The sequence below is a fragment of the Ranitomeya imitator genome, chromosome 6, assembly GCF_032444005.1.
Source record: "Ranitomeya imitator isolate aRanImi1 chromosome 6, aRanImi1.pri, whole genome shotgun sequence".
NCBI lineage: Eukaryota > Metazoa > Chordata > Amphibia > Anura > Dendrobatidae > Ranitomeya > Ranitomeya imitator.
This window is the reverse complement of record NC_091287.1, coordinates 220,910,086-220,926,665: the sequence shown is the minus strand read 5'-3', so window position 1 is coordinate 220,926,665 and position 16,580 is coordinate 220,910,086. Positions and strand designations below refer to the sequence as shown.

Genomic DNA, 16,580 nt, shown 5'->3' with positions numbered 1-16,580 from the left:
AAACAAACCTTGAGGCAGTCAAAGGCTCCCTTGGCCTGCGAAGACCATACAAACTTCTTCCCCTTCTTAGTGAGGAGAGTGATGGGTCAGACAATTTCTGAAAAATTCAGGATAAAACGTCTATAAAAGTTAGCGAAACCAATGAATCATTGTACCTCTTTAATGTTTCCTAGTAGAGGCCAATCTATGATCGTCTGGATCTTGCTGGACTCCATATTCAATCCCTGGTGAGAAATAACATAGCCTAAAAATTGAATTTTGGAGCAATGAAATTCACACTGAGTTTGATGTACAAATGATTATCTCTGAAACATCTGAGCACAGTCTTAACATGTTCCTGATGTTACTGTAGGGAATCAGAGAAAATCAAGATGTCATCCAGGTAAATTACTACATAATGATCCAGTAAATCCCTGAAAATATCATTGGCTAAGTGTTGAAAAGCAGCAGGATTGTTACAGAGTCCAAATGGCATCACTAAATATTCAAAATGTCTATACCGGCATCTGAAAGCTGTCTTCCATTCGTCTCCAGGACGTATACGGAGTAAATTATATGCCCCGTGAAGGTCTAATTTGGTAAATATTTTGGCTTGGCGAACTCTCTCCAACAATTCAGGAATTAGCAGCAATGGGTACCTGTTACCAATGGTTACCTTATTTACCTCCCGGTAGTCAACGCAAGGTCTTAGAGTCCCATCTTTCTTCTTTACAAACAATATGGGAGCTCCTGCTAGTGAAGAAGATGGTCAGAAAAACCCCTTGGCTAAATTCTCATCTATATATTCTCGGAATGTTTTTAATTCTGGAGCTGTCAATGGGTAAACATGGCCGAAAGGAATCGCTGCCCCAGGAAGCAGTTCTATGGGGCAGTCATATGGTTTATGACTGGAGTTGGCCTGCCTTCTTTTTGTCACAGGTGTCCGAGAATTCCTGGTAAACCAGAGGGAGAGTAGATACCTGTATTGTTTCTTCCAAATTCTGGGTAACTGGAGCCGTTACCGTTGGACTGATGGTAGGACTACACTTTGGGAGGAAGGATATATCCTTGGTTTCCCAATTGATGTTTGGATTTTGTGACCGTAACCAGGGAATTCCTAAAATTACAGGAAAATGGGGAGAAGATGTTAACATAAATGAAAGGGTTTCCTGATGGTCTGGTTCCATCTTACACTTCAGAAACACCGTCTCCTGGTCCGGAAACTAATGGAGAACCATCCACCGTTTCCATGGTGACTGGTGAGGCTCTTAGTTGTGTCTTAATACCATGTTCCCTGGCAAAAGAAGAATCCATGAAATTCCCACCTGCTCCAGAGTCTATCATAGCAGAACTTGATATCCACTGTCCCTCCCACAGGATCTGAATAGGAAGAGAACAATGTGAATATTTCTCCCCTTGATCTTTAGAGGACGTCGACATCAATGTTAGGGGAACCACAGCATCTAGATGTAAACTGGTCTCCGAAACCTCTGACTCAGTGTCCGTATTGTCATAATCCCCTACTGCCACCAACACCTTGTTAGGTCGTCTGGGACATTTAGGACAATTAATAAGGAAATGATCCGATTGACCGCAATAAAAACATAAGCGCTCACGAAAACGATATTCACGGCGTTCATTACTCTCACATTTTTGTAGTGAGTCCACTTGCATAGGCACCTCCTCGGCCTCCCGTGGGTTCTTGCTGGTAGTTTCTCTAGATGGAAGAGCAAAATTAGTGATGCGATTTAAAGCTGCCCATTGCTCTTGTCTTTGTTCAGTTAGGCAGATATCAATACACACACAGTGTTGCAAAAATAACTCAAACTCCTGGGGAGACTCTGAGCGAGCTAGCTCATCCTTGATTGTACTGGACAAACCTTTCCTAAAAATTGGCAATAAAGCATTGTTATCCAAGTTGGTATCCACCACTAACCTCTTAAATTCAGTAATATATTCTATGACTGAACGTTTCCTCTGGCGTAAGGAAAGTAAGGCAGTTTCGGTGGTGGCACAGCGGTTGGGATCATCAAACATTATTATTATTATTATTAACATTTGCACCATAGCTGTCAGAAAATCATCCAAATTATTTAGACGGACATCGCGACTTTCAACCATAGGATTTGCCCAAGCCAGTGCCCGTGATGTTAACAACATAATAATGCATAATACCTTAGATCTATCAGACTGATAGTAGGAGGCATGTACATCAAAGAAAAATATGCATTGATTAACCCCTTTCTGCCATTAGACGTACTATTCCGTCCATGTGGGGTGGGCCCTACTTCCCATGGATGGAATAGTACATCATGCCCTTTAATGCGATACTGCGACTTAAGTTGCGGTGATCGCATTAAAATTCCGACGCGATATTACTTGGAGGAAGATGGTGTCGGCATCCTGGGGCCTGTCTCCGCCCCCTCGGCCTCCCAATCGCTGTGATTGGCTGTTCAATTCTGAACAGCCAATTGCAGCCTTTCTCATTGTTTCAGACAATTAGATTAGAGGTCCCAGGCTAGGATCGAGTACCGATGTACTCCATCCTAGGCCGGTGCCTGGCAACGCCAGGCATCGGCCAAAACCCCCCGGATTGGCGCGATCGACGATCACATTGATCGCGCCAATCCAATCGATCGCGGTAACTTCCTGGATTGGATTGTGATCGCGGTAACTTCCTGGATTGCTATTGCAACATCGATCTTATGCCAAAGGCCAGAGTAGATTGGCGCGATCGATGTGATCGTTGATCGTGCCAATCACAGGGCACAGCAGCGGTGTGACCGCGCTATGCCCTGCCAGTCACCTGCTGGTGACCTGCTGGTGACCTGCCTAGGATCGGAGCTGTGAGCTCCGATCATAGGCCGGTGCCTAGCAACACCGGCGTCACCAGGGCCTCCTCTGATTGGTGGGATCGATGTGATCATCGATTCCACCAATCACAGGTCACAGCAGTGGTATGACCGCTCTGTGACCTGTCTCACCTGCCCCTGACCTGCCTGACTGCTCTGCAGGAATCCTCACACTTGGTAGGTGACACCTGTGACACCACAGTTCTTGCTAAAGAAAAAAGAAAGAAGAAAGAAGACAGAAGAAAGAAGAGAGACTACAACCATAAGTGTTGATACCCCAATCCCGGCCCGATCTCTCTTCATCCCCCTCAACCCCCATCCCCCTTCCCCCTCCACTTTGTGCCGCATCCATGCCCAAATTTAGTAGCTGCCGAGCGTTGATTGGTGACACAGTTCACCCATCAACACTCGTGCTCACTTTTTTTCACCCCCGTTAGCGCCGCCAAGAGTTGATTGGTGACGCAGTTCACCGATCAACACTCGTGCTCACTTTTCTTTTTCCCATCCCCGTACGCGCACGCAGCTGCCGCGTCTAACCCGTGCCTTCCCTTTTCTTTTTTTTCCCCATCCCTGTGTGCTCACCCAGCAGCCGCTAAACTCTGATAAGTGATGCGGTTCACTTATCAGAGCTCCCGTGCCTGCCTTTTTTTCACATTCCCGTTTGCACACCCAACAGCTGCCGAACACTGATAAATGATGCGGTTCACTTATCAGAGCTAGGGCCTGCTGTTTTAGACATTTCCTTTCACAGGTATGTTTTTCTCCCTATTTGCTTTTTTTTTCCTTTAGCTTTTTCTTTTCAGAATAGTTTGTGCCAAACACTATCCCCCCCACACGTACACATAGTTACCAATAAAGTACACCCAAGCACCATACTCACAAAAAAAATGTTGCGCTCGTCCTGTTCGTCCCAACAGTGCTATTCAGCGGAGGAGGCATATTCTTTCCTTGCCTCCGACACCGATAGCGAGGGAGAGGATCCCACTTTTCTTTATTTTTCCGATTCCTCCTCATCCCCTTCCCATTCCTCATCTTCCTCCTCCGGCCCTGCAGAACCGCCACGCAGAGGTCACAGGACAGAAGCAGTGCCCATCATTCATGAAGATGAAGATGAGTCAGGGCCCACTCCTGAAGATGAACCAGCGCGCCCCTCTTCGGACCCCGTATGGACCTTGCCCCTTGAAAATTACGAGCCACTGATTCCTGATTTTGTGGCAGAATCAGGAATCAGGTTTGACACCACCAGCCTCACAGAAATAGATTTTTTCAAAGTCTTTTTCTCTGAGGATTTTGTTAACCTCATGGTGGAGCAAACTAATTTGTATGCTCGTCAATTTTTGGAGCAAAACACTGTTTCATCATATTCTAACTGGTCTCCTGTAGATGCAGTTGAAATGATGCAGTTTTGGGGCCTGGACCTTCATAGGGGGCTCCTGAAGAAGCCAGAAATTCGGCAATATTGGAGTGTTGATATTTTATACAACACTACAGTGTTCCGAATGGTCATGGTCTGAGGCCACCATAAGTTCCTGCATTATTCCGATAATGCACAGAGTCCCGCACGAGATGACCCCAACTTTGACCGTCTGTTCAAAGTCCGGCCTGTCATCGAACACTTCAACAAAAAGGGACATCTGCATGGATGAGTCCTTGGTTCATTTTAAGGGGCGGCTCAGATTCCGTCAATACCTGCCCAGCAAGAGGGCCAGGTACGGAATCAAACTCTATAAGCTGTGTGAGAGTACCTCAGGGTACACCTACAGCTTTAGAGTCTATGAAGGGAAGGATACCAGGATTGAACCGCCTGAGTGTCCTTCTATCCTGGGAGTGAGTGGGAAAATTGTGTGGGATTTGGTGCACTCACTGCTGGATAAAGGTTATCACCTCTACACTGATAACTTTTATTCCAGCATCCCAGCATCCCACTCTACAAATCCATCTATGCGCGAGGTACCGCAGCCTGTGGTACTGTCCGCAAAAATCAGAGAGGCCTCCCAAAAACACTACTTGGGCAGATGCTCAGAAGGGTTGACAGCAGAGCACAATGTAGCGACCACCTGCTGGTGGTCAAGTACAAGGACAAGAGGGACGTCCTTCTCTTGACCACCATACACTGTGATGGCAGTGCCCTCAGCACTGTACGGGGTACCTCTACACAGGTCTGCAAACCGGACTGTGTACTGGGGTACAACAAAAACATGGGGGGCGTTGATCTCTCTGATCAACTCCTCCAACTGTACAGTGCTTTTAGAAAGGCCAAGGTGTGGTACAAAAAGCTGTCCGTGTACATCGTACAAATGGCAATGCTCAATGCTTTCCTGCTGTCACGATGTGCACGCCACACTGATACGTCGTACCTTCAGTTCCAGGAGGTAGTGGTTAATGCCCTGATATTTGGCACGAGGGAAGGAGCGGGCCACAGTACTTCTGGAACTGAAGGTGCTCGTATCGTACCAGGTCAGCATTTCCCGGGTGAGGTTGCGCAAACTGGAAAAAGAGGTAAGTCGCAAAAAAGGTGCCAAGTGTGTTACAAAAGGGGAATACGCAAGGACACCATTTATCACTGCGACACCTGCCCCGAAAAACCTGGCTTGTGTATGAAGGATTGCTTCAAATTGTACCACAACTCCATGCACTACTAATTAACTTAACAGGAAACAGTAGATTAGTTCCAAAAAGGGGTACATCTATGTAAGTTCATTGGGGGTCTACTTTACAAAATGTCACTTGTGGGTTTTTTTCTACTGTTGAGGCACATCAGGGGATCTGCAAATGGAACATGACGCCTGCAGACCATTCCATCAAAGTCTGCTTTCCAAAACGTCACCACTTCCCTTCCGAGCCCCGACGCGTGCCCAAACAATATTTTTTCCCACATGTGGGGTATCAGCATACTCAGGATAAATTGAACAACTTTTGGGGTCCATTGTCTCCTGTTACCCTTGGGAAAATTAAAAATTGGGGACTAAACGATTATTTTCACGCCCGGGCGTTCTAAACTTCTGTGAAGCACTTAGGGAATAAAAGTGCTCACCACACAAGTTTCTTAGGGGGTCTAGTTTCCAAAATGGGGTCACTTGTGGGGGTTTCCACTGTTTAGGTCAGTGTTCCCCAACTCCGGTCCTCAAGAGCCACCAACAGGTCATGTTTTCAGGATTTCCTTAGTATTGCACAGGTGATGCAATTATCACCTGTGCAATACTAAGGAAATACTGAAAACATGACCCGTTGGTGGCTCTTGGGGACCGGAGTTGGGGAACACTGGTTTAGGCACATCAGGGGCTCACCAAACGCGGCATGGCGTCCGATATCAATTCCAGCTAATTTTAGCTTGAAAAAGTCAAACGGTGCTCCTTCCCTTCTGAGCCCTGCCATGCGCCCAAACAGTGGTTCCCCCCCACATTTGGGGTATCGGCGTACTCAGAACAAATTGGATTACAACTTTTGTGGTCCAATTTCTTCTGTTACCCTTGTGAAAATAAAAAATTGGGGACTAAATGATCATGTTTGTGGAAAAAAATATGATTTTTTATTTTCACGCCTGGGCATTATAAATTTCTGTGAAGCACTTAGGGGATAAACGTGCTAAACATGCGCCCAAACAGGGGTTTCCCCCAACATATGGGGTATCGGCGTACTCAGGACAAATTGGACTACAACTTTTGTGGTCCATTTTCTCCTTTTACCTTTGGAAAAACAAAAAAATTGTTGCTGTATTATCATTTTGGTGACTAAAAAGATAAATGTTCATTTTTTCCTTTCACGTTGCTTCTGCTCCTATGAAACACCTAAAGGGTTAATAAACTTCTTGAATGTGGTTTTGAGGGGTGCAGTTTTTTTTAGAATTTTGTCACTTTTGGTTATTTTAAGCCATATAGACCCCTCAAAGTGACTTCAAATGTGAAGTGGTCCCTGAAAAAAATGGTTTTGTAAATTTTGTTGTAAAAATGAGAAATCACTGGTTAAATTTTAACCCTTATAACTTCCTAACGAAAAAAAAAAAATTTGGTTCCAAAATTGTGCTGATGTAAAGTAGACATGTGGGAAATGTTATCTATTAACTATTTTGTGTGACATATTTCTCTGTTTTATGGGCATAAAAATTCAAAGTTTGAAAATTGCAAAATTTTCCAAATTTTCGCCAAAATTCTGTTTTTTTTACACAAATAAATGCAAGTAATATTGAAGAAATGTTACCACTAACGTGAAATACAATATGTCACGAGAAAGCATTGTCAGAATCATCAGGATCCGTTGAAGCGTTTCAGAGTTAAAACCTCATAAAGGGACAGTGGTCAGAAATGTAAAAATTGGTCCGGTCATTAAGGTGCATACAACCCTCGTGGGTAAAGGGGTTAATAAACCCGCAGAATTGACTTCAGTCACCATTAAACCGGAATGGAGGCAGTTTGGGCATACTGGTGGGTGGTGTATGCTGAGCGAGTAAGGTCTCCTGAGCCTCTATCAAGGTACGTAAATCTTGGAGAGCCTGACCAAACACCTGCGCATTGTGGCCAGCCTGGGAGTCCATGTCGCTAACCTTATTTTGTACAACCTCCATCTCCTGCTGCAAGGAGTTAATCATAGCAAACAATTGGTCTACCCATGTCTCTGTCATTGCCCCAGCAGAATCCTCTGTGGGCTGTAGTATCCTGTAATACTATTGTAGGAACTCGAGGATTCTGGTAGCGTGGGGCAATGAACAGACAGAGATGTTTTTTTTTAGTGCAAATAGTGTATTTGTACAACAGCAAATAACACTCAAAACAATATACTGATAACCCGCAGTGACCTGCAATGAAACAAGTCCTTTAAACTTATACAGCATAACGGCAGAGTTCTTAAGACAGAGTCCTCAGCAAGGTGATCAAAAGGTGAGTGTGAACAGTGACGTGGTGTGGATCAAAACACTGAGAAAGAGTCAAATCCAGGCATGTAGTAAATACAGGGAAGTCCAGAACAAGTCCTCAGGTTAATTCCAGGTATGACATGAACACAGATAAGTCCAGAAATTAGTTCACAAGGTGATCCCAGATGTGGCATGAACACGGTTAAATCCAGAAACAAGATGACTTGGAAAACCCGGAATTCTGACACTCTTCTCACTTGTCCTGTGGTGGTGGCAAGTGGGGAAATGTTTGTGGGGTTGATGCCACCTTTGTATTGTGAGGTGGCATCAAGGCCACGGGTTGTAATGGAGACGCGTCTATTGGATGCCTTTACATTACTAACCTCATGGTCATATGGTAAAAAATACACATCTAGAACAAAATCCATTATTTGAAATAAAAATTCACACCCTGTTTTACAAATTTATTTTAAAATAAAACACAGTGTATTGTGAATGCTTCTTTTTTACAAGGCCGATTTTGGTAGCCGGGGGGAGCAATATCTCCAACCCTTTCCCAGGTTATTAATATCAGTCACCAGCTGTAATTTTAGCCTTTGCTGGTTTGAATTTATAGAGGGACTCTACATAATTTTTTTCTGGGGTCCCCCGTAAATTCACCAGGAAAGGCTAAGCAAACAGCTGGGAGCTGTTATTAATGGCCTGGAAACCTTACGGGTTATTGTCCCTTGTCCCAGGTTATTAAAATCAGCCCCCTGCCATGGGCTTTCCCTCTCCTGCTTATGAAAATTGCACTGGAGCTCATGCTGTTTTGTTTTTAAAATTCTTTATTTAGCACAGGAGGGACACATCTGCTGAATACAACTCCCATCATTGTCTCCTGGTTGTGCTGAAATCAGTGTGAGGAGGAGGCAATGATGAGAGCTGCCTTCAGCAGCTGTCCGGCACCAGGGAGCAGCGTGTACAGTAGCGCTTGTTCCCAGGCGCTGGTACGTGTCACGCTGATGACATACAGATATCATCCATGTGTCATCCGTGTGCACCTGTGCAGCACGCATTTTCTCCGTGCGGAATAAAACAAACTGACATGTCTGCTGGTTTTTCACATGGACTTATATGGTTTGTGTGAAAAACCTAACATGTATGCACCACCATTGAATACAATGGGTATATGTATGTCCGTATTTACGGTCTTTAAAAAACGGACCTTATTCAGACATAAAAAACAGACGTGTGAAGAAGGCCTAAGGCTCAGTTCATATAACGTTTAAGCCTTTCTTCAAAGATATACATTGGGCGTATTTTCTGACATTGTGTAATCCAATGATGTGCTTTTGTAATCACTTGCTGTGACTTCCAATCAGAGTAGACATAGTGTACAGAGCGGACAAAGACCTCCTGAGTGGCCAATGTGAGAACTTAAGGTTTGCTGGAAAGCGATTAATGAGTATGCCTCAGAATATTATTTTTTAATCAATCCATGTCTAAAAAAATTGATTTTACTGTTGGATCATCACTTTTTTATCAAGCATACACTAATCTGGTAAAAAGAGAAGCTATTAAAAATGATTCTGCATAAAAAATGAAATGGTCTTATGATTTTATACAGTTAAAGAATAGCAAAGGTATTCTATTGTACACCTGCTCATCACTTGTCAAAAAGTTCATTCAAGCTTCTTTTAAATTTGTAACTTTGTCAGTCCCATGCTTATTTTAGAAATATCATCACACAGTACTATAGACCTTCTCAATTGAGGATGCCTGGGAGTTTCCAGTGGAAGCCAGAAGAAGAGCAGCCCTCTGTTCTGCAGCTGACTCTGCAGCGACTGCAGCCAGGGCTGGAGGAAGATCATCTTCATCACTGTGGTTACTAGAAAATCAAAGAAAATAATACTTAGGATTATCATAATCATGACTGTTAATTTCAGTATGAGCATTATATGTTCTGTAATGGGAATTACACTCTAAGGGCAGTTCCACACGTCCAGATAATTCCGGTACCGGAAAAATCAGTACCGGAATTATCCGTGTCCGTGTGCCCCTGCGTTTCTGTGGCACATCAGTGTGGAACACGTGCGGCACACGTGTGCCGCCCGTGTGCCCACTGGGTACCACACGCACCGTGCAGGAGACAGCTGTTCTTAAAATACTCACCCGGCTCCCTCGCTGGCTGGCGCTGCTTTCTGTCCTGCCCGCACCTTCTACTGTATGAGCGGTCACGTGGGGCCGCCGATTACAGTCATGAATATGCGGCTCCACCTCCCATAGGGGTGGAGCAGCATATTAATAGCTGTAAATAAGCGGCCCCATGTGACCGCTTATACAGTAGAAGGTGCGGCCAGGACAGGAAGCAGCACCAGCCAGCGAGGGAGCCAGGTGAGTATTTTAAGAACAGCGGGCGGGCGCACAGGGGGTGGGAGGGGGATGGGGACATTGACCTTTATTTTAAACACAATTATTCATATCTTCTTTACAGCAAATGCTGCTGCAGAGAAGATATCAATGGCGGCTTCAGCACCAGTGGGGGGGACAGCGCTTACTGTAGCGCTGTCTCCTGCACGGCACACGGACTGCACACAGACAACGTCCGTGTGCGGTACGTGTTTTACACGGACCCATTGACTTTAATGGGTCCGTGTAATCCGTGTGCTCCCACGAATACTGACATGTCTCCGTGTTTGGCACACGGAGACACGGTCCGCAAAAAATCAATGACATCTGCACAGATGCATTGATTTGAATGTGTCTATGTGTGTCAGTGGCTCCGGTACGTGAGGAAACTGTCACCTCCCGTATCGGAGCCACTGACGTGTGAAACCGGCCTAAGGCTGTGATCACATGATTCTTTTGCGATGTGGTTTCTTTTTCCCTGTATTTTCCAAAAACATTGAAAAAACATGGCAATTTTACAATGCATCCGGTATACATTATTTGTACATGGCTTAACAGCCACATATATTAAAAGAGTTGTCTGGAACATGCTAAATTCTAAAGGTGTATAAAGTAATGTTGGGATACTGCCACTTCTATTTGTTCTGTGCTCTTCATGTGACTGCTCCATATGCAGTTTCAATAAAGTCAACCACATGCCAAATGCTTTGTGTCCCACTTCTCTTTATGTGTAGTGATGAATACAGGTGCTTGAATAAGGCGTTATCTGAGCATGCTCGTGTGCTAATCGAGTGTCTTTGGCGTTCTCGAAAAATATGTTTGAGTCCTTGCGCCTGCATGTCTTGCGGGTTTTGGCAATCTGTGTATGTTTTGTGGCTGTCGGTTTGTCAACAGTCACAAGACAATCCCTGTGGGTGGAGATAAGGGGAGGGGGAAAAAATAATACATTACTGATAGGGGTTTGTTATAAATCTCCAAAAATAATGGAAGCAATGGAGAATATCCTCGTAAAGCAAATAGATGTAGCTGCGACTCAAGGAGAAGTCATTATCATGGGGGACTTCAACTACCCTGAAATAGATTGGGGAACAGAAACCTGCAGTTCCAGCAAAGGTAATCGGTTTTTGACAATTATGAGAGACCATTACCTTTCACAACTGGTTCAGGACCCAACAAGAAGGGGGGCACTGCTAGACCTAATATTAACCAACAGGCCAGACCGCATATCAAATATAAGGGTTGGGGGTCACTTGGGAAATAGCGATCACAAAATAATAAGTTTTCATGTATCCTTTAAAAAGATGTGTAGTAGAGGGGTTACAAGGACACTAAACTTCAGGAGGGCAAATTTCTAACGGATGAGAGAGGATCTTGGTGCAATTAACTGGGACGATATCCTGAGACACAAAAATACACAAAGAAAATGGGAGACGTTTATTAGCATCCTGGATAGGACCTGTGCACAGTATATACCGTATGGGAATAAACATACTAGAAATAGGATGAAACCAATATGGCTAAATAGAGCTGTAAGGGGCGCAATAAGTGACAAAAAGAAAGCATTTAGAGAATTAAAGGAAGTAGGTAGTGAGGAGGCATTAAATAAATACAGAAAATTAAATAAATTCTGTAAAAAGCAAATCAAGGCAGCAAAGATTGAGACAGAGAGACTCATTGCCAGAGAGAGTAAAAATAATCCTAAAATATTCTTTAACTACATAAATAGTAAGAAACTAAAAAATGATAGTGTTGGCCCCCTTAAAAATAGTCTGGGTGAGATGGTGGATGAGGATGAGGAAAAAGCCAATATGCTAAATGACTTTTTTTCATCAGTATTTACACAAGAAAATCCCATGGCAGACAAAATGTCTAGTGATAAAAATTCTCAATTAAATGTCACCTGCTTAACCCAGCAGGAAGTGCGGCGGCGTCTAAAAATCACTAAAATTGACAAATCTCCGGGCCCGGATGGGATACACCCTCGAGTACCGCAGGAATTAAGTACAGTCATTGATAGACCACTATTTTTAATCTTTAAAGACTCCATAATAACAGGGTCTGTGCCACAGGACTGGCGTATAGCAAATGTGGTGCCAATATTCAAAAAGGGAACAAAAACTGAACTCGGAAATTATAGGCCAGTAAGCTTAACCTCTACTGTGGGTAAAATCCTGGAGGGCATTCTAAGGGACGCTATACTGGAGTATCTGAAGAGGAATAACCTCATGACCCAGTATCAGCACGGGTTTACTAGGGACCGTTCATGTCAGACTAATTTGATCAGTTTCTATGAAGAGGTAAGTTCCGGATTGGACCAAGGGAACCCAGTGGATGTAGTGTATATGGACTTTTCAAAAGCTTTTGATACGGTGCCACACAAAAGGTTGATACATAAAATGAGAATAATGGGGATAGGGGAAAATATGTGCAAGTGGGTTGAGAGCTGGCTCAGGGATAGGAAACAAAGGGTGGTTATTAATGGAGCACACTCGGACTGGGTAGCGGTTAGCAGTGGGGTACCACAGGGGTCAGTATTGGGCCCTCTTCTTTTTAACATATTTATTAATGACCTTGTAGGGGGCATTCAGAGTAGAATTTCAATATTTGCAGATGACACTAAACTCTGCAGGGTAATCAATACAGAGGAGGACAATTTTATATTACAGGATGATTTATGTAAACTAGAAGCTTGGGCTGATAAATGGCAAATGAGCTTTAATGGGGATAAATGTAAGGTCATGCACTTGGGTAGAAGTAATAAGATGTATAATTATGTGCTTAATTCTAAAACTCTGGGCAAAACCGTCAATGAAAAAGACCTGGGTGTATGGGTGGATGACAAACTTAAATTCAGTTGCCAGTGTCAGGCAGCTGCTACAAAGGCAAATAAAATAATGGGATGCATTAAAAGAGGCATAGATGCTCATGAGGAGAATATAATTTTACCTCTATACAAGTCACTAGTTCGACCACACTTAGAATACTGTGCACAGTTCTGGTCTCCGGTGTTTAAGAAAGACATAGCTGAACTGGAGCGGGTGCAGAGAAGAGCGACCAAGGTTATTAGAGGACTGGGGGGTCTGCAATACCAAGATAGGTTATTACACTTGGGGCTATTTAGTTTGGAAAAACAAAGACTAAGGGGTGATCTTATTTTAATGTATAAATATATGAGGGGACAGTACAAAGACCTTTCTGATGATCTTTTTAATCATAGACCTGAAACAGGGACAAGGGGGCATCCTCTGCGGTTGGAGGAAAAAAGGTTTAAGCATAATAACAGACGCGGATTCTTTACTGTAAGAGCAGTGAGACTATGGAACTCTCTGCCGTATGATGTTGTAATGAGTGATTCATTATTCAAATTTAAGAGGGGACTGGATACCTTTCTGGAAAAGTATAATGTTACAGGGTATATACACTAGATTCCTTGATAGGGCGTTGATCCAGGGAACTAGTCTGATTGCCGTATGTGGAGTCAGGAAGGAATTTTTTTCCCCAATGTGGAGCTTACTCTTTGCCACATGGGGTTTTTTTGCCTTCCTCTGGATCAACATGTTAGGGCATGTTAGGTTAGGCTATGGGTTGAACTAGATGGACATATAGTCTTCCTTCAACCTTAATAACTATGTAACTATGTAACATGCAGGCACGGGGACTCGCACATATTTTTTGTTTCAATGGTTTTTATTAAATTTAAATTTATACATAGGAAAGGAAAGCGGAGCTGAGGGAAGTTAATGAAAGAAGAGAAGTAAAATTTATTGGCGGTAGGTAGGAAAGGAGAACTTAGATTATATAACAAATCCAAAGGTTGTCACAAAATACAAATAAAACAGATAAACAACAGAATAACCTTAATTAAACATTCATGATAAAAACAGCACTAATAAAGAAGGTTTAACATTCACAACTAACACAACTTAGTGCCCCCTTAACACTACTCACGGGGAAAGCATTGGTCCAAAGTCCCTGTTTTCTCTTATGCTTTTCATACAAGTTGTTTGCAATAGTATGTTTAAATTCATAAAAATTATGAGAAGATATCTTTCCCAACATGTCAGGAAATTTGAGATTAATAGTTTTTTTTCCCCATAGGCTGGAATTTTTAACTACAAAAATATGAATAAAAATGGGTCTCAGAGGCTCTAAGGGTCTGTGCACACGTAGAATGGTGCACTGTGGATTTTTCCGCAGCGGATTTGATAAATCTGCGGGCAAAAACGCTGCATTTTTGCTGCAGATTTATCACGGATTTACCACGTTTTTTTGCGGATTTCACTGCGGTTTTACAACTGATTTACACTGCGGTTTTCTATTGAAGCAGGTGTAAAACCGCTGCGGAATCCGCAGAAAGAAGTGACATGCTGGAAACCGCTGCGTTTCCGCGCATTTTTTTCCGCAGCATGTGCACAGCGTTTTCTGTTTCCCATAGGTTTACATTGTAATGTAAACTCATGGGAAACTGCTGCGGACACGCAGCTGCGGAAATGCTGCGGATCCAAAGCAAAATCCGCATCGTATGCACAAAGTGTTCCATATCGAACAAAAGCAGAAATTTTGGGAAGTATTAAGAAAGTTTATTTTGATTAGTTTATTAATGAATAAAAAAATCTGAGATCATAAGACTTTTATTTTGGGTCAATTCCCAAAATATATGTAATAGGTCACTATTGAGGCCACAGTTCCTCCAACATTCAGGAGACTGGTTAGACAATGCATTAGCTAACCTAACCCAAGTGAAATACCACTTAGTAAACATTTTGTAATAGGATTCATGGAGAGACAGGCAAATGTTAGAAGCATAAGTTCATTTGAGACTTATCTCCCATTGATCTTCTGTAAATGTTATTTTTTTTTAAGATCTAACTTCCATTTAACCATATGTGAAATCTTAAAGGGAGCCTGTCAGCAGGATTATGCACAGTAACTTACAGACATCGTCAGGTCAGCGCTGTTATCCTGATTAAAATGATACCTTGGTTGATGAAATTCATCTTGTGGTTATTGTTTAATCTTTATTTTCAGTTTTGAGTTAATGATATGCTCGTGCTTCAGGGCGTGGCTGTGGGGTGTCTTCATGTGGTGCTCTGCTTAGCTATTCATAATGAAGACTGCTGAATGATCACTGATCCATTTGGCGCATTCGCAGTAGCAGCTATCAGACCACTGATAGCTGCTGCGCAGGCTGTTGTGAGTTCTGTTTTTGGGCTCCCTCTGGTGGTTACTGATGGTACTGGGTGATTTGTGTTCTGCTGTCTCTGGTGTCCACCTGTTCTATTAGGATTTGGGAGTTTCCTATTTAACCGGGCTTTCTTGTCATTTCCCCGCCGGCTATCAAGGTTATCTGAGTGTTTTGTTACCTCAGCTTCTGGCTTCAGTAATCTTCAGGACAAGCTAAGTTTTTGATTTTCTTGTTCCACATTTTGATTTATTTTTTGTCTTGTCCAGCTTGCATATAATTGTTTCTTTGCTGCTGGTTGCTCTAGCGGGCTGTAATTGCTCCTCATGTTCCATGAGTTGGAACATGAGTTCAAGTAATTACAGGATGGTTTTTTGAAGGGTTTTTTGCTGACCGCGCAGTTTACTTTTGTATCCTCTGCTATCTAGTTTTAGCGGGCCTCATTTTGCTGAATCTGATTTCATACTGTGTATGTGCCTTCCTCTCATTTCACCGTCATTATATGTGGGGGGCTGCTATTTCTGTGGGGTATTTCTCTGGAGGCAAGAGAGGTCTGTGTTTCTTCTAATAGGGGAAGTTAGATCTTCGGCTGGTGCGAGACGTCTAGGATCAACGTAGGCACGTTCCCCGGCTATTGTTATTTGTGTGTTCAGGTTTAGGGTCGCGGTCAGCTCAGGTTCCATCACCCTAGAGCTCGTTGTTGCTTGTCCTTTTGTGATTCCCTGCCATTGGAATCATGACAGCAGGCACGGCGGGAGCCAATTTAAATGGATTTTTTTTAATATCAGGATAGCCTCAAATATATTAATTATATACACAGTACATATGTGATCATGCTGCAGCACAGGTGCCATGGCTGGTGTCTGCCTGCAGAAGGTTTTTTTTCAATATGCATATATAATATTGATTATGTAAACACGTGGCCAGGTCAGTGAGGGATCAGTTGCATGTAAAGAAGCTGCGGAGACACCATCACGTGTTTCTCGACGCAAGCAGTGAATAGCCAGGCCTTTCCCCGGGAAGGAACAACCACGGGAAGGGCAGCATCCTATGAAGGAAAGCCACCTATGCCAAGCATGGTATCCATCCACAGACAGCTGTTTCGGGGTTTTTGCCCCTCATCAGTGTGGAGTAGGAATCTGGCTATTAGGAGCAGTGCCTAGTAAAAAGGCTATAAAGGCACAGATGATTGGCCTCGGGGAGACCAAAACATCCAACACCGCGGAGACACCATCACGTGTTTCTCAACGCAGTGATTCCAGAACACTGCCCCCATCCCTTATGGGAAATATGCAGATGCATGTAAAGAAGCTGCGGAGACACCATC

General features: G+C 43.4%; 1 protein-coding gene across 1 annotated transcript in view; it reads right to left on the bottom strand.

Annotated features, from left to right (window-relative positions):
- Positions 1 to 16,580, bottom strand: part of LOC138643343 (band 4.1-like protein 4B) — a 152,549-nt gene that overhangs the window by 87,515 nt on the left and 48,454 nt on the right. The window contains exon 3 of the mRNA XM_069732267.1: positions 9,424 to 9,550. Coding sequence (XP_069588368.1) covers positions 9,424 to 9,550 — 127 coding nt within the window. The remainder of the gene's footprint in view (positions 1 to 9,423; positions 9,551 to 16,580) is intronic.